This window comes from Erpetoichthys calabaricus, chromosome 6 (assembly GCF_900747795.2).
Source record: "Erpetoichthys calabaricus chromosome 6, fErpCal1.3, whole genome shotgun sequence".
Taxonomy (NCBI): Eukaryota; Metazoa; Chordata; class Cladistia; order Polypteriformes; family Polypteridae; genus Erpetoichthys; species Erpetoichthys calabaricus.
In genome coordinates, this window is record NC_041399.2 from 74604266 (window position 1) to 74624698 (window position 20433).

General features: G+C 37.3%; 1 protein-coding gene across 6 annotated transcripts in view; it reads right to left on the reverse strand.

Moving 5' to 3' along the window:
* The window catches only part of LOC114653411 (microtubule cross-linking factor 1), a 236441-nt gene that overhangs the window by 17714 nt on the left and 198294 nt on the right, over positions 1-20433 (reverse strand). For all 6 annotated transcript variants that reach the window (XM_051928734.1, XM_028803708.2, XM_028803712.2 and 3 more), the window contains 3 exons: positions 16161-16412; positions 2769-3071; positions 959-1035 (listed from right to left, as the gene is read on the reverse strand). In XM_051928734.1, coding sequence (XP_051784694.1) covers positions 959-1035; positions 2769-3071; positions 16161-16412 — 632 coding nt within the window. The remainder of the gene's footprint in view (positions 1-958; positions 1036-2768; positions 3072-16160; positions 16413-20433) is intronic.

Consider the following 20433-nt stretch of genomic DNA (forward strand, 5'->3'; position numbering starts at 1 on the left):
TGTCAAGTTACTTTTAAATCATGTGAAGGTGCCTTTGTATAATAAATGTCTTTATTTTTACCCAGAGCTGTGTTTTTTGAAGTTGTGTCTGGGGCCCAGTGGCACCCCTAGTGTTCACAACATGCATATACTATATGTTTCCATAATGTATATATAAGCAAATTTATTTCTTGTTTTATTTACCCATATTATAATCACAGTGTCATTCACTTGCTCTTTTTCTTTCAGTTGTGTATGTATGGGGTTATTTCATTATATTTTAAGTTAATCTACATTGCATCTGCATTTGACAAACACACTGCACACTAAATGAAAAGGAGTACAGGTGTGCTACTGTATGTCCATACAGAGCTTACAGACCCAACTTGCCTAAAAATCTAAACCTGTAGGTTTGTATGGGATGGGTGAAGAGGTTTAAACAAAAAAGTTAAAATTAAAACATTGTCATTAAGGTTGATAAAAGGCAACCAAGACGATTAATTTGAACAGCTCATGTAATGCATTTTGATGACAATATTCATCCATCCATCCATTTCCCAACCCGCTGAATCCGAACACAGGGTCACGGGGGTCTGCTGGAGCCAATACCAGCCAACACAGGGCACAAGGCAGGAACCAATCCCGGGCAGGGTGCCAACCCACCGCAGGACACACACAAACACACCCACACACCAAGCACACACTAGGGCCAATTTAGAATCGCCAATCCACCTAACCTGCATGTCTTTGGACTGTGGGAGGAAACCGGAGCGCCCGGAGGAAACCCACGCAGACACGGGGAGAACATGCAAACTCCACGCAGGGAGGACCCGGGAAGCGAACCCAGGTCCCCAGATCACCCAACTGCGAGGCAGCAGCGCTACCCACTGTGCCACCGTGCCGCCCGATGACAATATTGAAAAGTTAAATATATATATATAAATATATATATATATGAGAGAAAGAGAGAGAGAGATACCTTAGGAGACCACCTGTTCGATTTCCTTCTTCTTGATATGTAGATGCTTTCTTTCCATTAGAACTATCATCGAAGGCCTTAAACAAATGACTCATTTTTAGTTATCTTAATATTGTACATATCTAGCATAAGGGCAGTAGTAATACTTAAAATAGTCATTGGCTTTAATTAGATGATCATTAACAAGAGAGAAAAGATAAAATCACAAAACAAAGTAAAATTTCTATTTGAAATAAATGCATTGTATTGGAGAAAAATGACACTGACAGTTTTTTAAATAGTTCTTAAGAAGTGAGCTTTATCCACTAGGATGGCATAAAGCAATAGCTCTTGGAGGCTCAATATAAATGTCATGCATAATACATATGCAATATCAGAACCCTTGAAAACTTCCTTTCAGCAAAACCTGGATATTGTTTAAATGCTGCATTATAATCCATTTTCAATGACAATCACACTTTCCTTTATTATAATTTCTAAAGAGTGGTGGGGGTGATTCAGTGTCGAAATGTAAGCCTGTGTGTTTTCAATTCCTTATCTTGTACAGAAGTGCACCGTGTAAACAATGCAACATACTATAGCTAGTCTGTGGATATAAAGGTCAAAATTTATTCAAATCACTTACTAAAGCAGAGTGTGGAAGATTCTGTTCCAAAACATTGACATTCATTTGTGGCATATGTGAAGTATCTACAGAGCTGGTTCCTAAGGACTGTCCAGAATGCACATGGAAGCAACAAGTGTATGAAAGTTTTCTATAAGCGCTTAACTTTTGATTCTGACCTATACAATTTCCTTAGAAAATGTATATTTTTATAGCATATTCGTGTTGGTCTTACTTTAAAATTATTTCATAATAATAATAATAATGATGTATGGCCAAGAAAGTGTCCCAGATGCTTAGTATAATTATACATACAACAGAATAAATGGAAAAACAGAAAAAGAAAATTCACAATGGATCAACTCAGAATCTTCACACAAAAACTACTGTATGGATAAACTGACATTTCTAGTGTCACTCAGGTTTCAACTATTCAGCTGCTAATCAATTCCTATAAGTAAATTCTTGTGGAAAAACATATCAATATTTTTATTTCTAAATTTAAAAAGTATCAGATAATGCCAATGCAGATACGCATGCCTTCAAAAGTGTTTGAACTATAAGATGTCCTCAACTTTTTATGATTATTAGTGACTGTTTGCTTAGAATTGTATATAGCTGAAGGTCAATTGATTTCAACCAATCACAAGTGAAAACAATTTTTAGCAAAAAGATATTTTTAGAGATAATTGCTAGAAACCTGTTTAAATTGGCATTAATTCAGAATTACATTGCCAAGTGATTTAGACTTCAAAGCAGATCAAGGAAACTACTAATTATGCAAAGACATAATTTAGATAAATAAATGAGCCACTAATTAAAAGAACAATCAAAACTGCAATGACTGTCTAATTTCAAGATGAATACTGCTACTGCCTTAAAATTCTTTTTTAGACTGTCATTAAGTCTTGCTAAAGACATGAACACGCATTACAAATAACTGAGACCATGTATGGCATCATGTGTCCATACTAAATTATATATAATGATAAACTATCGAAATACTCTGAAATTGTTAATTTTGCACACTCCCAATAAATTTAGTATCATTAAACCAAAAAACAGTGAATTTAAAGAATCATATTAATTTTCAGGATACAGAGAAGTGCTTCATAATGTTAATAATGTATAAGCATATTCAGTCATAGACTACAATGATCTTCATGTAAAAGATAAAATAGAAAGCCACAAGCATCTATATCTAACCTCATTCAAGCAGATGAACTTTTCACTTTCCAGCCTGGAGGCTGCTGGGACTTCACTCTCACTTAAGGAGTCAAGGGATAAAGCATCCAAGAACAGATTTTCTGTGGCATGAAACCTGTCACTTTCTTTTAGCTTCATTGAGCCAGGATGCTCTTCAAATTGTTCATCTGAGTCAGAGAATGACCTGGCAGTTGCTGATCTGTGTCCAAGAGGACTAGCCTGTGGTGAAAACAGTCTGAGCTCAGGCTCCTTATGATTACTGAAGGATCCTTCCCTTCTGTGTAGATTCAATTCCTTCTGAAGCTGAAAGATAACATTTAAGAGAATGAGAGAATTTCGGGTTTGCATAATTCCTAACAAAAGCACACATGTGAAAAAACACTGCATAATAATCTTTAAACATGAACCTCTGGTAATAAGATAACAAAATGAATTCAATAACAAAATGTATAATTACTGAAATGCTTTTAGGAATGTACTGTATTATAAAGAGAGTGACAAGTAGGCTTTAATTCACAATATCATTTATTAGACAATGGTATGACAAACTAAACTAGAGATACCCGTCACTGGCCACTAAATGTTCAGTGTGACCACTTTATTTACATTCAGTGATTTATCAATATTTTAAACTTCCAATCTGAGATTTTGCTTAAAAGGTCACGTCCAGAAAAATCTGTTTACGACAGATAACCATGCTATGGAATAGGGCAAGCAGTGATTTGTAACTAAGTTTGAATGAGCTTGTATGAAACAACAGTTAATAGTAGCTTTTATAATTGGTACTATTACAAATACAACACATCAAATGCAATCGTTCCAGGAAGGATAAAAGGGACTGTGTTCCTGGTATATCTTTTAAATACTTCAGCTTTGAAACATTTAAAGAGATTAAGATTCACATTTGAGACATGTTGGGGATGTTATATTTCAGCCAGGGTTTCCTTCCCCTGGCTGGAGATCAAATGCCGTTTTTTGTTCATGTTTGATTCCTTTGCTTTTAAACATTTTATTCATTTTATTAAAATCAAATAACATTCCATACAAGCAAGTCAAGTTTAACAAAACTAGGTTCAAAACAAATCAACCCCACCCATGAGAAAGAGAGCTAGGCCAGCAGAGTAAAACTTTAATAATAGTAAAAATATGTAAATAAATAAAAGAATCAAAATAAATAGAATAAAAAAAGGGGAGAGAATCCGCTTCCTCAATTCAAAAGCTTATTCTAAAATGTTATTGATTAGATTCTGCCAAGTTTTGAAAAAGTTTTGTGCAGATCCTCTAAGTGAGAATTTGATTTTTTACAATTTCAAATAATATAAAAGTTATCCACGGATTTAAAAGAGGAGAGTTAGGATTCTTCCAGTTGAGCAAGATAAGTCTTTGTGCCAATAGTAAAGTAAAGGCAATCACAGTTTGTTTGTCCTTCTTCACTTTGAGCCCATCTGGAAGAACACCAAACACAGCTGTTAGTGGATTAGGAGGGATTGTGACACCAGGCTGTCTGACAGGCATTTAAAGATTTTGGTCCAAAATGGATAAGCGGGAGACAATGGATGGATGGATGGATGGTCCAAAATGGTGTTAATTTGGTGCAGGCCCAAAACATGTGACCCAGTGAGGTTGGAGCTTGATTACAGCGGCCGCAGGTTGGATCTTGCCCTGGAAACATTTTGGACAATTTTAAACAAGGCAGATGTGCTCGATATATAATTTTAAGTTGAATAATTGTATGCTTTGTGCATAATTGAGCTCGAGTGAATTCTATACAATGCTACCTTCCACTCCTTTCTGAGATGTTGAGTGAGAGATCATTTGCTTATTTTAATATTGTTCCTCATTTAGTTTCCAGGTATCTGTGTATCTTCTTTAATAGCCCATGTGTTTTGTGGGTGGATCCCATCACTACAAGGGACTGCCCTCAGCCCTGTCAAGGCTGAAGAAAACCCAAAGTTCCTTGCGGTTCATTTTGAATATACTCACGGTGATGAGTTTCTATTGTGATTATTGTCAATGTGGTTTTTTGAGACTTACTGGATTTTTGACCTCTGTTCTCAATTTCTTTTTTGACAATTCTCTGGATTTGTGTTGTGGGACATTATAAAAGCAATTCAAGGCAAACAGACAACCCCTTTTACATTTTGTTAGGTGTGTGGGTGTGTGTGTGCGCCTTGCAGTGGGCTGGCGCCCTGCCCAGGGTTTGTTTCCTGCTTTGCGCCCTGTGTTGGCTGGGATTGGCTCCAGCAGACCCCCGTGACCCTGTAGCTAGGATATAATGGATGGATGGATGGATTATTACATAGCATTTTTATAAAAAAAATCTTTTTATTCATAAAGATTCTTCATTGCCCGTATTTGTGACTAACTGGAGTACAGCATTTTTCCCTCTAATGGGCATTTTGATCTATTTTAACACTTATTATGCTTTGTAAGTCTCAAGTTCATAACAAGGGACAGGCGAGACAGGTTACAAATTAACTAAAATGACACTGAATTATTGGGACTGCAAATGTATATATTAGATGAGGAGTATTTAAAACTATGGAATCGAAGTTGGAAAAAATAGGCATGTACTAGTCAGTTGTTTTACTGCTGTTTCAACAAGGGAATGTCTTTTTTTCACACCTGCCCTCAATAAAGCAAACAAATATACCACATTGAATAATTTCTGCAAGATACACTTCTCAAAAAACACACATCACTCAGTACTATAATGAATAAAATGCACATTATTCAGAACTTCTTCCTTACTGAGTTCCATTTTATTGTCAAGCAAAGCCTAGAAACACAGAACAGGCTTGGTTACTAAAGTTAGTCTAACTCAGGGATGAATTATCCTAAAGTAGGTAATATTGGTAAATATATTGAAACAAAAAATTGAAACTCATTAATAAATTGAAAAATAGAAATTACCAATCTATAGAAAATAAAAAAATAATTGAAACATTAGTAAAGGAAAAATTGCGTGACTTGCTGTTAGAAAAATGAAAGACAACTCAAACAATGCAAGTTGTATATAGCTGTGCATTAAGTAATTACAGAAACCTGTCTGGAGATGTAGTCAAGTTAACAGAAACACATTACTGTATTTAGAACAGAAAGGCAGGGGTCAAAAAGGTGAATGGGTCACCATAAAAGTAACAAAGACTTTAAAGTTTGGCTTAAAACAGAGATAAGGGAAGTCTGATGAGGAATCAATCAGATGTTATACTTGGAAAGACAAATGCATAGAGGAAAACATAAAAGGAATCCATAGATCTAACCAATGATTATGTTGACCTGGTAAGTGAAACCACCACCAATAAGGGAAGTCTGTCTAGACAGGATATTTTGTTATAATGATGATAGAATCCAGAATATTAGATTATTAAAATTCAGTGATCCTAACTAATGCTTCACAGTGTTTAGGCAGAATGAATCAGCCAAAGCAAGACTACTAAATTTAATTTCATAAAGGCAAATTTTGATCAGATTGATTACAGAACAGTGACAGACTTTCATATGCAAAAACTGAGAAACCACGACCTGGATTTTAATTAATTAAATGTGAGACTATTTTATTCTAATAGACATGCACAGGCAATTGTGAGGAAACAAAAAAAAAAAAAAAACACATTCAGATGAAAAGCCAGAGGCCTAAAAGAAATAAAGACGACACTAACTGAAGCACCAATGAGCACGAGAGAAACAGTTAAATGGGAAGTTAAAACGTCAAAGGGTGATGGAGAAAGATATTGCTAAAAATGCAAAAGAAAATTCTAAACAGTTCTTTCAACATGTTTTCAGTAACAGACCGTTCAAAGAAAAAGAAAAAGAGCTTTTAAAAAATATGAGCGGCAAATAAAATATATACCAAAGAGGACATGGTATGCATTCTTCCTTTATATATTTCTATAGTTTTTGAATGAGAGGAGGGAAATTCTAAGAAACCAGAAGCTAGCAAAGAAAACAGTGACCAAGACAACTCAGGTAACTCTATAGCATTTACTGTAGCTTTGTATGAATCACACACAAAGTTACAGAAGATGTATAAAAGTAATATTACGATTACCTGAGAAAAGAATGGGTGTCCACTACAGTTTAGAATACAGGGAAAATGACACGGAGTTGCCTGAACCAGACAGAGATAGGCAGATGAAGTGTATTTACCAAGTCTAGTTAGTTTGCAAGTCAGAAAATCAAAAGGCAGCTGTCAGAATTGATCATCAAACACAAACATAATTGTGGAGGAAAATGACAAAAACAACTCACACTGGCTTCTATATTTGCTCCTGACTAAAGAAAGGACCCACTGCTTACAGTATATCTCAGCTATTGTGCTCCACTAATAGGATGACACTTTATTAAGAAGCAGTAAGAGCATTTCATTTTGGTAAATCTTACAATATTATTTACCTACAGAAGAACACCGGGTGATGTGCTTTTCCCCCATGCTTGTAGCTGAGAATCATGAGAAATACCTCATGTCTCCTAGCACTGTTTATGTGCCCATTTTCACCATTTCTGTAGTGTTAAAACAGGGAACATAGCCAGTGAACAGAGATGCCATGACATGCCCACTGAGCCTAGATAAAAGCTGGCTGCATTTTACTTCTCTTTTTGCCAATTTTATTGCAAAGTCAGCACAAAGTATCTGGCATTCTCTGCACGCAAATATCCTCAAGCAAAAAATACAAAATCAGGTGAACTCTAAGTCATTTACCATTTTATCGTCATTGCTTAGTTGAAGTGATTTATTATCTTAAAAAATTCTTTATTTACAAATTAAGAAATAAATTTAATTAAATATTTTTCATTAATAGCTGTTGCTTTATCGTTCACTGTATACTGATATAAAGGGAAAATCCATTAGAGACGGCATCTACTAAGTGTTTAAACTTGTTAAATATTCATAAAGTTTATTCCAAATGTTTTACACCCCAATGCATGATATTCTAATTTGGACAGATAGAGATACAGAAAGACCATGAAGGCAGAATAGCTGGTAGCTGATTGTGGGCAGCACAGGACCTCAAATCAGGAGAATGGAGACCATTTTACCCTTTTAACAGGGAAGGAAGGTCTAGTGGGAGTACATGGTCCTTGAACTGAAGTAGCCCTTTAAAGGAGGCCATTCAGAAACTGAAATAGCTAATCTTTAAAAAGTTTCACGAGTATGGGGTGCCGTGGCCTTGGAAGAGTGAACAGTTTGTCGGATAACACCAAGACTACATATCATCACACCTCACCTCAAAAGAAAAAAACAAAATGAGCTGTAAAATGACCTCTGAAATAATACTAATCTAATTAATAACAAGGATATTGACAAATTTATTTATTGTAATTTATTGAGTGCCACACAAAAAATTACAATATCAATTGCCATATATACAATGGATTCTAAAAGTATTCAGGCTCCTTCACGTTCTTCTAGTGGTGGCTGGTGGTCTTTCAAATGGGAAGCACATTTTAGACCTACATCATAAAACTAATCAATTATTGCACCATTTTATTTATGTGTAAGTTTTGCCCTTCTTTTGGTAACCCTGTCATACCAACTGAGAGTTTTTTCCAATGACTTGATCAGTTTCCTCTCAATGGTGAGCAGAGAAATGCCTGCTTAAACAGTTTTAGCCCATTGTGTTGCAGCTATAGAAGTTGACTAGTTTTAAGCAGGAGAAACTCCTCTCTACACCTGTTGATGTAGCTCCAATTCTTGCCACTAAAGACAATAACTTATATAGCTAAGGCACTGCACTATTCAACTCCTTGTCTTTGAATATAGGACTTGGAGTTCAGACCTCAGTATCCCGGAATCAAAGAAATGACCATAACTTTTCATGACACTTTGGAATGCCTCCTCAGGAAACGCTCATCTCATTTAATCAAATTTCCCTGGATTGATTAGTTCTAGGAAGCGCTCAATAGAGAGAAATCTGCTCTATTAGATTGTCTAAGATGGCCATGTACAGATTTCTGTAACACTCCTGGGGATCCTGCAGTTGTGACAGATATGAACGCTTTTGCCTAGGCTCATTTTGAGGGTCTAACGTGAGACTTGCCGCTTTTGCATAAACAGCTTTGAAAGCCTCCTCTGATCTCTTCTCCTTTGCAAAAGTAAGAAGATTCTTAATTCTCTGTTTTCAGTAACATAGCTCACTGTTGCACAAAGTCAAAGACTATACTAGTTTCTGAGAAGATTTGTTCATATGTGTTCAACATGAAAACAAATTTAAAATCCTCCGGTGTCCTTAAGAAGCCTTTGGCAGCATTGAGTGTGTCCTCATCTACTATGGTCTCATCCTTGATAATTGTTTCAAAAGTCTGCAGGAGCCCATCATAGTTGTTCGCCACAGTGTTCACTAATCATGATGTAAAGTTCCATTGAGTCGGAGTGTTTCTGGGCAACCTTGAACACCCTGAACTGGGCTATATCGCTAGCAAATAACAGACAGCAAGCAGCACCTTTTCTCACGACTTCACTTGCCAAAAATCCAGCCCCTTTGACAGTTTCTCCAATCATCATGCAGTAGCCCAGTCCTGGCCAACCCACTGACGCTCGGAAGCATTTGTCCAACAAACATCTAGTTTTGCTATACTGAAAACAAAGCATATTTTGAAGTGTCATTGAAGTCCGGTGAAGCACTTCAATGGGTTTTAATGGAATGTACGAGAAAAAAAAAATCACGTTAGATGACCTGCAAGAAATTATTGCCAGTTCTGAATGAACTAGCCGTGAAGTTGAACACGTTCCAGCATGCTCCCTGTAATGGCAATGTAACCACAACAGAACATATTTAACAAATTTTTTTTGTGACATTTTAGAGGAGGCGGAGCTTCACTTGTAGTCTTCTAGCAGTCACCTCTGCTTTCTAGGCAATTTAGGGTGTTATAGATTTCCTTTTAAAATGAAAAATTTGCCATTTTTGTCAATCAGTCTAATCTCAGTAACAAATAATGACAAACTGAATAAATGTTTTCTAAAAGGCCTGCATATTTAATAAAAATGAAAAAACAAAATCTCTCATTCATATACAGTGCATCCGGAAAGTATTCACAGCGCATCACTTTTTCCACATTTTGTTATGTTACAGCCTTATTCCAAAATTGATTAAATTCATTTTTTTCCCTCAGAATTCTACACACAACACCCCATAATGACAACGTGAAAAAAGTTTACTTGAGATTTTTGCAAATTTATTAAAAATTAAAAAATTGAGAAAGCACATGTACAAAAGTATTCCCAGCCTTTGCCATGAAGCTCAAAATTGAGCTCAGGTGCATCCTGTTTCCCCTGATCATCCTTGAGATGTTTCTGCAGCTTAATTGGAGTCCACCTGTGGTAAATTCAGTTGATTGGACATGATTTGGAAAGGCACACACCTGTCTATATAAGGTCCCACAGTTGACAGTTCATGTCAGAGCACAAACCAAGCATGAAGTCAATGTAATTGTCTGTAGACCTCCGAGACAAGATTGTCTCGAGGCACAAATCTGGGGAAGGTTACAGAAAAATTTCTGCTGCTTTGAAGGTCCCAATGAGCACAGTGGCCTCCATTATCCGTAAGTGGAAGAAGTTCGAAACCACCAGGACTCTTCCTAGAGCTCGCCAGCCATCTAAACTGAGCGATTGGGGGAGAAGGGCCTTAGTCTGGGAGGTGACCAAGAACCCGATGGTCACTCTGTCAGAGCTCCAGAGGTCCTCTGTGAAGAGAGGAGAACATTCCAGAAGGACAACCATCTCTACAGCAATCTACCAATCAAGCCTGTATGGTAGAATGGCCAGACGGAAGCCACTCCTTAGTAAAAGGCACATGGCAGCCCGCCTGGAGTTTGCCAAAAGGCACCTGAAGGATTCTTAGACCATGAGAAAGGAAATTCTCTGGTCTGATGAGGCAAAGATTGAACTCTTTGGTGTGAATGCCAGGCGTCACGTTTGGAGGAAACCAGGCACCGCTCCTCACCAGGCCAATACCATCCCTACAGCGAAGCATGGTGGTGGCAGCATCATGCTGTGGGGATGTTTTTCAGCGACAGGGACTGGGAGACTAGTCAGGATAAAGGGAAAGATGACTGCGGCAATGTACAGAGACATCTTGGATGAAAACCTGCTCCAGAGCGCTCTTGACCTCAGACTGGGGCGACGGTTCATCTTTCAGCAGGACAACGACCCTAAGCACACAGCCAAGATATCAAAGGAGTGGCATCAGGCCAACTCTGTGAATGTCCCTGAGTGGCCCAGCCAGAGCCCAGACTTGAATCCGATTGAACATCTCTGGAGAGATCTTAAAATGGCTGTGCACCAACGCTTCCCATCCAACCTGATGGAGCTTGAAAGGTGCTGCAAAGAGGAATGGGCGAAACTGGCCAAGGATAGGTGTGCCAAGCTTGTGGCATCATATTCAAAAAGACTTGAGGCTGTAATTGCTGCCAAAGGTGCATCGACAAAGTATTGAGCAAAGGCTGTGAATACTTATGTACATGGGATTTCTCAGTTTTTTTATTTTTAATAAATTTGCAAAAACCTCAAGTAAACTTTTTTCATGTTGTCATTATGGGGTGTTGTGTGTAGAATTCTGAGGAAAAAAATGAATTTAATCCATTTTGGGATAAGGCTGTAACATAACAAAATGTGGAAAAAGTAATGCGTTGTGAATACTTTCCGGATGCACTGTATGTATTCAGACACTTACTTCAGTTCTTTGTAGAAGCTCATTTGGCAGCAGTAACATCTTTTGAATCTTCTTGGGTAATTCTCTAAGCTTTGCACATGTTGAATGGGTATATTTATTCCATTCTTCTGGGCATATCCTCCCATAGATTGGATGGGAAGTGTCTGTAAACGACCATCTTCAGGCCTCTCCATACATGTTCTATGGTGTTTAAGTCTGGGCTTTGCCTGGTCCACCCAAGGCCAATCAGAGACTTGTACCAAAGCCACTCCAGCATTGTCTTAGCTGTATACTAAGAGTCACCCCGGTCTTAAGTCACATTCATTCTGAAGCAGGTTTTCTTCAAGGACTTTTCTGTATGTGGCTGTATTCATCCTTCCATCAATTCTGACCAGTCTCCCTGTCCCTGCCACTGAGGAAACCCCAAAACCTTAATGCTGCCACCAGCATTCCTCACAATTGGGATAGTATTAGACAGGTGATGAACAGTGCCTGGTATTTGCCAGACATAGTGCTTGGAGTTCAGACCAAACAATTCATGTTTTTGTCTCATCAGATCAAAGAATGTTTTTCCTCATGCTCTCAAAGTCCTTTAAATTCCCTTTGGCAAACTCCAAGCGGGCTGTCATATGCGTTTTACTGACTTAATGGAGCGTTGATGAGATGGTCATCTTTCTGACAGGTTCTCTCATCTTGGCATACAACTTCTGAAGCTCTTTTAGAGTGACTATTGGGTTCTCGGTCACTACCATGACTAAAGTCCACCTTGTTCAGTTACTCAGATTAGCTGGATAGCCAACTCTAGGAAGAGTCCTATTGGTTCTAAACTTCTTCTGCTTGATAATTATTGAGGGCACTTCGCTCTTGTGAACTTTCAAAGCTTTAGGAATGGATTTATACCCTTGCCCAGATCTGTACCTTACCTCAGTTTTATCACAGGGGCCTACACAGAGTTCCTTGGACTTCATAGCTTGGTTTTTATCATGCTATGCAGTGTGAATTGTGGGAGCTGATATACATAGGTGTGTACCAAACTATGGCCAATCAATTCAACTTGCCACAGGTGAACTCCAATCAAGTTCTAGATATATCTTAAGGATGATTAAAGCAAACTGGATGCACTTAAACACAATTTGCAAACAGTCTGAATGCTTGCACGAATGAGAGGTTTTAGTTTTTGATTTCAATAAATTTGCAAACCTTTTTGAAAGCAAGTTTTGTTTTCACTGTCATTATGGGCTAACAGGTGTAGATTGATGGGCAAAAATGGCAAATGTAACCATTTAAAATTAAATCCACAAAACAATAAGGTGTACAGAAAGTGAAGAGGCTTGTGTGTATATGAGTCTGAACATGACCTAATTTGTTGTATTTAATGGATTAATGATTGTCCCTTTTGCTGTTTCGGATTGTTATTCATTTACATGAACATCACTGTATTGTTGATATCAACAGTGCCATTGTTAAACCACATGACCATGAAACCAAATTACAGCACAGTGCAAATAAAACTTGCATATTTATTTTTTAAAGCAAAATATAGCTACTTTATTTTCATATTGCAGCTCAATTCTCAATTTTTTTCTCAAGTGTCACAGATCAGATCATTTTAGGAAAGTGTAATTAGCAAAAAAACTAAATAGAATCAGACCTTTTCAGAAAGGATTCATGGTACTTTTGTAAATTCAAAACCCAAATCCTCAACATGTTGCTTTTACCAGTCTTGGCCCCCTTCTCTCATATCTGTTGGTTTCTATGTACAGATCCGGCAGTGATAAATGCGTGCAAAGCAAATGTGTCAATTTTTTGCCTTCTATTTCTTTCCTTTCCATCATTAGCTGACAAATTTGCAGACATTTTCCACCAAAACAATGGAAGTACTGCTGCACCTGTGTTTTAGGTTGAATCTGTCTGACAAAATGGTTTGTATTCATTTTGTTCACATGGAGCACATTCAAGCTAAATACAAATCTGTAGATACTCATATCAGATTTGGATCGCTCACAAAAATTAATTTGATTAGTCCAATAAAACTAATTATGAATCAAAATTGGAATAGAGTCACTTTTAGCTGCATTGTGAATGAACCTTTAAAAGAGTTAACACTTGCAGTTTTTTGTAAATGTTCAAGAACAGCATTAAAAAAAAATGTTAAACACAGGAATACACTAAACCCAGGAATGTTAAATGAGGGTTCTACTATATGCAAAAAAAGATACTAGAAAGACTGCATTAAGTAATATCTGTCTATTATAAAAAAAATCTTGGGAGGTCTTGGAAGGAAACGAGACGTGATTTTCTCAGAGAGACACTTTCACTTCCCACAAGACAAGTCTTTGTGCCAAGAGATTTAACCACGCCTGGGGCCGGAAATAAAAGACAAAGAGTAGATGACAAAGTAGAACATTGTAAAGAATTCAAAAACGTTGACACGGTACACAATGCAGAGCAGGTTATTAAAAAAATAAAATATGCTGGGTTTAAAGCTGGCTCAAGTAACACGGTCATGATGTTTTAAGTTAGAAAGGTGAGTTGGGGTAGCGAGAGATGCCAGGACTGAGTGAAAGAGAATGTAACGGTGAGGAGGCAGTGCTTTTGTGGAACATTTGAAGGAGAAAAGTGGGTGAGCCATTCCATATGGCAGATGAGGCTTCAAAGACAATATAGGAACCTTTGTTTCTTTTCATTTCTTTTTGGAAACTTTGTGTTTTCCTTTTGTTCATCTCTCCTTTCTGCATTTTGGTGAGTAAAGAAAAGAGTGTGACTTACTTTGTATCTATAATCACAATAATCTGGATGTGGATACATGTCAAAAGTTTTACTCTTTATTACATCCTTTAAGCCTTACTTCCATCGTTCAAGATTTAAGTTTGTATAGTCACAAAGAAAATGGAACAGTTTTTTTGTTTCATCGACTCCTTTCAGATATTCAGGTGGTGTCTGCTAAATAAGTTTTTATTAGCTTCCAAGTGGATCAGTTATTATATCAGCTAATGAAACACTGTACTGGGGATAAATAGCCCTGAACACCTGCATGAATAGCAACTTGCTTGTGAAACAAACAGAAAAAATGGGTGATCATTTAACTAATGTTAGGCATTTTGTTAACATTTAGTAAATTGCAATCCAAAACATGAATACTCCAATAAGACTTTTGAATAAGCCATATTAATATTACTAAACTCTTGCTTGATTAATCTCTTTATGACTGAAAAGTAAAGAATCATTGTTTATATATATTTTCAAAAATTTAGTGTTACTTTATACTCTCATTATATTCTTAAAAATACATTTTTGCAGTAAATGCTGTATTGCTTTGTATCATGCTTTGATTCAGAGATTGGTGGCAAGATTTAGAATTATGATCATATGTGTTACATGATGAAGCATTTAATAAACTACAAGATCAGAATGCGTGTACTAGAGCAACAGATCATATATGACCACATTGTACAGTCCATCCAAATGTTTCTCATTATATGACACCAGCAGTTCTTCAAGTAAACTGGCCGCTTCTCAAAGGAAATTTCAGAGGTGCAATATAGTAATACTAGATAGATAGATAGATAGATAGATAGATAGATAGATAGATAGATAGATAGATAGATAGATAGATAGATAGATAGATACTTTATTAATCCCCAAGGGGAAATTCACATACTCCAGCAGCAGCATACTGATAAAAAAACAATATTAAATTAAAGAGTGATAAAAATGCAGGTAAAACAGACAGTAACTTTATATAATCTTAACCCCCCCAGGTGGAATTGAAGAGTCGCATAGTTTGGGGGAGGAACGATCTCCTCAGTCTGTCAGTGGAGCAGGACAGTGACAGCAGTCTGTCGTTGAAGCTGCTCCTCTGTCTGGAGATGACACAGTTTAGTGGATGCAGTGGATTCTCCATGATTGACAGGAGCCTGCTCAGCGCCCGTCGCTCTGCCACAGATGTCAAACTGTCCAGCTCCGTGCCTAAAATAGAGCCTGCCTTCCTCACCAGTTTGTCCAGGCGTGAGGCGTCCTTCTTTTTGCTGCCTCCCCAGCACACCAATATACTAACACATATCCTTTCTAATATTAATACAGTACTCTCAAACGTGCTTAATCCAATTTCAGGATTTCAGTCTGTGGGGTACGAGCCTGTCCTGGCAGCAGTTGGCACAAGACAGGGGATCAGCCCTGGACTTGGTACCAGCCGATCACTGGGTCCACTAATGGGCAAGCTAACACATTTGCATTGAATCCCCAAGGTAACCCATGAAAACACAACATTAAACTGCACAATGACACTCCAAATGCAAAATCCATACAGACATGTGGGCATGGCAACTGAATGCAGGATACAAATCTGTGAGGCAGTGGAGCTATCCACTGTGCCACCATGCTGTTCCACACAATATTAGTTACTTCAAATTACATTTCTAAAGTAAATGATGTACATTAAAAATTTAAATACTCTACTGTGGTAATACAAAATGTTTTCCTGGATCATCTTATTTATTTCAGCTAACTTACGACCCGGTCTCAAAGTTGTTGAGGGGCCATTAAAATTGCAGCAAATGAAAGGAGGTTTCTTTCAGTTTCTTTGAGCATTTATATAAACAGACACTTCAGTCAGCAGTTTAAAATAGAGTACACATTCTGAGACTTAGAACTTACTACCTTTATTATATCAGGTGGATTTCTATCATCATATAAGACAGTTTTTAAAAACACCAGGCTTAAATGGTTAAACCCCACTTACCTGCTCATTCTTTTTTTGCAGTTCCTTTATTTGCCACTCCCAATCCTGCCTCTCTCTGTTAAACCTGTCCAAGAGCTCCACCTTTTCACGACTCCAGTTCTTCTCATTGTGCTGCAGTTTCCAACGCAAATCCATTACTGAAGCGTGACTCTCGGCCAGAAGCCGACAGTGCTCATCTTTCTCTCGTTTGAATGCTCCCTTCAGGTCGGATGACCCAGTCTCTCCGAGCTTTTTCTGTTCTTTTCCTTCCAGCTGTGAAAGAAGCAGCCAACAAAACAAGGGCACACTATGAGAATCTGTTTGTTTCCAAATTTTTTAAATTTCTAGTCCTAAAATTATTAAAACCTTTTGATTGGACTAAATAATTAGAAACTGGCATTTTCCTAAAAGATTTGAAATTCTATTTGGCATGAGTTAAACTGATGTAATACAACTTAAACAGAAAGAAGCAGAAACATAGACAAGCCAGACATGTGAACAGAAATTTATGTAATAAGTTTCAAGTGAAATATTTTTTACAATACATAATAAATGGAATACAGAAGTGGTTCAGCAGTGTAAAAGCCATAGTATTGATTGTGTATTATGCTGCAAAATAAAAACATAATTGGAATAGATTATTCCATCAATCAGTTCACATTTTAATTTGTGACTTTCATGCTGAAGACCATACTGAGGATTTCACATAAACATAAAACAAGTTTTATTACTATTGCATAGTTAGTGACAATGATGAGGACCATACTTTACTGATTATATGTTTACCGAGTTTAGTTCCATATACATTTAGATTTGCTTCTAAATTTGATTTATTTATGCATTTGTCCCTGCATTTATTTATTGTAGGCTCTCACCAATATTCATTAATGTTTAAATTGTCAATGTATTTCAATTATCTTTGTTAAACTGTAAATTTGAAATAGATTCTTGAGTCCTTGTTAAAGAGTCGCATAATATGTTCTTACATAAAATAAAGATCAATCAAATGAAATATCATACATACAGAATTCAAACACAGGCTTTCAGTCACCTTAGAGTGGCTCGCCATCTTACAGATTAATTGGGAGTGACTGCCAGATAAATAGGGCTTGTCAGATAATTAAGGAAACTAACACCAGTTGCCAGATTAACACCAGTAACTGGGAGGTATCTGAGGGTGTTCTCTAATTTTGATCAGAGCCCTTCTTCAAATGTCTCATTTAAGTTTTTCATATTGTACTTCAGAATATTTTTAAATTATGAAATATGCTTAAAAAATTGCCTACTATTCCAGTTAGGATAACTTCAAATAGGTATAAGCAGTGATTTTGAAATTTAGGAAGTTGGAAGCTCTTCTCTAATTTTGATCACCACTGTAGATACTATATCTCTCTATTATAACAAAAAAATCCTGGGACTAGACGTGACTTTTTCAGAGAAATACTTTCACGTACTGCGAGATGAGACTTTGTGCCAAGAGATGCAACCACGCCAGCGGCACCGGAAATAAAAGAGAAAGAGTAGATAACAAAGTAGAATGTCGTAAAGAATTCAAAAACATTGCCGCAATACACATGCAGAGCAGGTAACAGATAATGAAAGTACTAAAATTCGAAAGTCTCAACAAAATGATAGTAAAGATCGCATTAGCGCAAACAAACGGAAATTATTACTCAGTGAAATAATGGAACAGCAAAAACAGATCGAATATATTGTTCGGATTTAAACTTTCGTGTTGTCATCAGGGAAAAGTAGTGTTCCTTCCCAATGAAGAGGTGTATCCGCAAGAATTAAAAGATTTGTTGTTTGGTGAAAGTGAAATTCACATACGAGAGTGACAGTGACGCAAAGTGGCTGGTGAGTTGCGCAGGCCAGGGGTGTTGGTGAGTGAAGCGAGCAGGGGGCAAAGCCCCATAATAGATAAAAAGATTAAACACACAAAATAAGTATATATATTCAACATTGTCCATCCATCCATCCATTTTCCAACCCGCTGAATCCGAACACAGGGTCACGGGGGTCTGCTGGAGCCAATCCCAGCCAACACAGGGCACAAGGCAGGAACCAATCCCGGGCAGGGTGCCAACCCACCGCAGTATTCAACATTGTATTACACATTAATGAATCACCTATGTTAAATTTTCCCCAATACATTAATGTTTGGCCTACCAGCATAGTTAGACCATAACTTGACAAAGCTCAGATGCTGCCACTTGAATAATATGGCTATTTAATGCTAAACATTGCATAAGAAATACACTTCAAATGTAAATTAAACTCAGATTTTTCTTTAATTGGATGAACTGTTGATGCAGTAACAATTTGTGTATTGTATTATCTATATGTTAAAACATTTTGGGACACAGCAGACCAGTATCAGTTCTCTCCATACTATAACCCAAGAACGTGATAGCATGGTGCATGTTGTGAATGTCACTTGTGGTAATTTCAGATGAAAGACTGCGTATCTGAGGATGCTTCTTCATACGATTCAGTAGCAAGGGTCAGGGTCTGATCTAGCATGGATAGAAACATAAGACTTAAAACTTGGCTGTGCAAGACTGAAATTGTTTAACTTAGCTATGTTAATTTGCAATATTAGACATCCCTTATGCATAGGAGATAGCCTACAAGAATAATGCTATATTACATTTTGCATATATTATTTCTCTAATGGGTTATTTAATCATCATAAAGTAGCTAAAGTAATGCAGCCTTTACCCTGAGTGCAAACAAAAGGTAGGGAAAATATTCATGTTTCATTGGCTGCTGTTTTTAGGTAAGTTATGTTAGGCATATACACAGCATGAAGAGTCAACAACAACAAGTACCCATTCATCCATAGAATCGACCTGGCAGCCCCACAGAAAAGACAAAGTAGATGGACATATTCAATTCAGTATACTCTTTAATTTTCACTAAGTAAAGGCTCAGAAAACTTAAACATGCTTACAACTGAAACATGAAAGTAGTAAGATATTAGGGCCTTATTACATTTGCATATATAATCACACAAATCAATAAGGCTTTCATCTATAATCTGGAACTGTTACACAGTTTTGGTTGGGTTTAGATCAAAAGTAATACAGTGATCCCTCGCTATATCACGCTTCGACTTTCGCGGCTTCACTCTATCGCGATTTTTTCTCATACACGCTTACGTCACTACGCTTGCGCTTTCTGAGAACTTTTATCTAAGCCCCACGATGGCTCCTAAATGTGCTGCTTTTTCTAAGCCTTCTGACAATGAAACTAAGCACAGGAGGAAGATGCTTACCATCCAGGAGAAGGTGAAACTCTTGGATATGATCAAAGATGGCAATAACCTACAAAAGCCTCCTCACGCATATGAAAAGACAGCGCCAGCAACTGCCTATCAAGATGTTCTTCAGCCGCACACCCAGACACCCACTGCCTACTCCTAGTACTCCTTCAACGGAAGAAAACAACACACCTGCTGAAGATACTGCACCACCTTGTCACGCTTGGGTCACAGATTTGCACAGAGACACAGGAGGTTGTAGAAAAAAAAGAACTTTATTCAAAGCACTGCAAACACACATTTGTCTCTTTTCAAAAGTTTAAACGTGCTCCATGACAAGTCAGAGATGACAGTTCCGCCAGGAGCAGAGAATGTCTGAGAGAGAGAGAGAAACAAAACAACCAATTCCAAAGCTGAGAGGCGCTGCACAATACTTTTAAGTAAGCGGAGTACCGCATGAGAGGTTTATCACATGTTATAGCGCAAGTAAGAAGGGTAAGGAGCAATGTGAAGGTAGACTGTCAGCTGTTTCAGGGGTTTTCCCAGGGGTGTCTGTGTCCTCTGAGGGTGCGATCAGCGCTCCAGCTTACAACCTGAAGACTCTCCTACTGAGCTCGTCCCTTCATAGGTTAGTGGTTGTGTGTAACAACTGTGTGTGTGTGTAATTAAATGTACAGTACAAAAATAATAATATGATATTTGTAACGTCTAATATGTCTTATTTTCTTATTTTGTCTAATATATTGGGTAATATGAGTGTAATGGTGACTAAAGGGTGTTATTTCATGTCTAGAGGGCTCTAATAATGTTAAAAAACGTATTTAGAAGGTCGTAAACAGGTTTTCTATACTCTAACTGTGAAAATATTCGATTTATAAATAAAGAATCCTACTTCGCGAAACTTCATTTATCACGGTAGAGTCTGGAACGGATTAACCGTGATAAACGAGGGTTCACTGTAGACATTGAAATGTGGTTTAGTGCGCCATGAAACTACATGTACCCAAGGACACTTGCTAAACTCATCTTTAA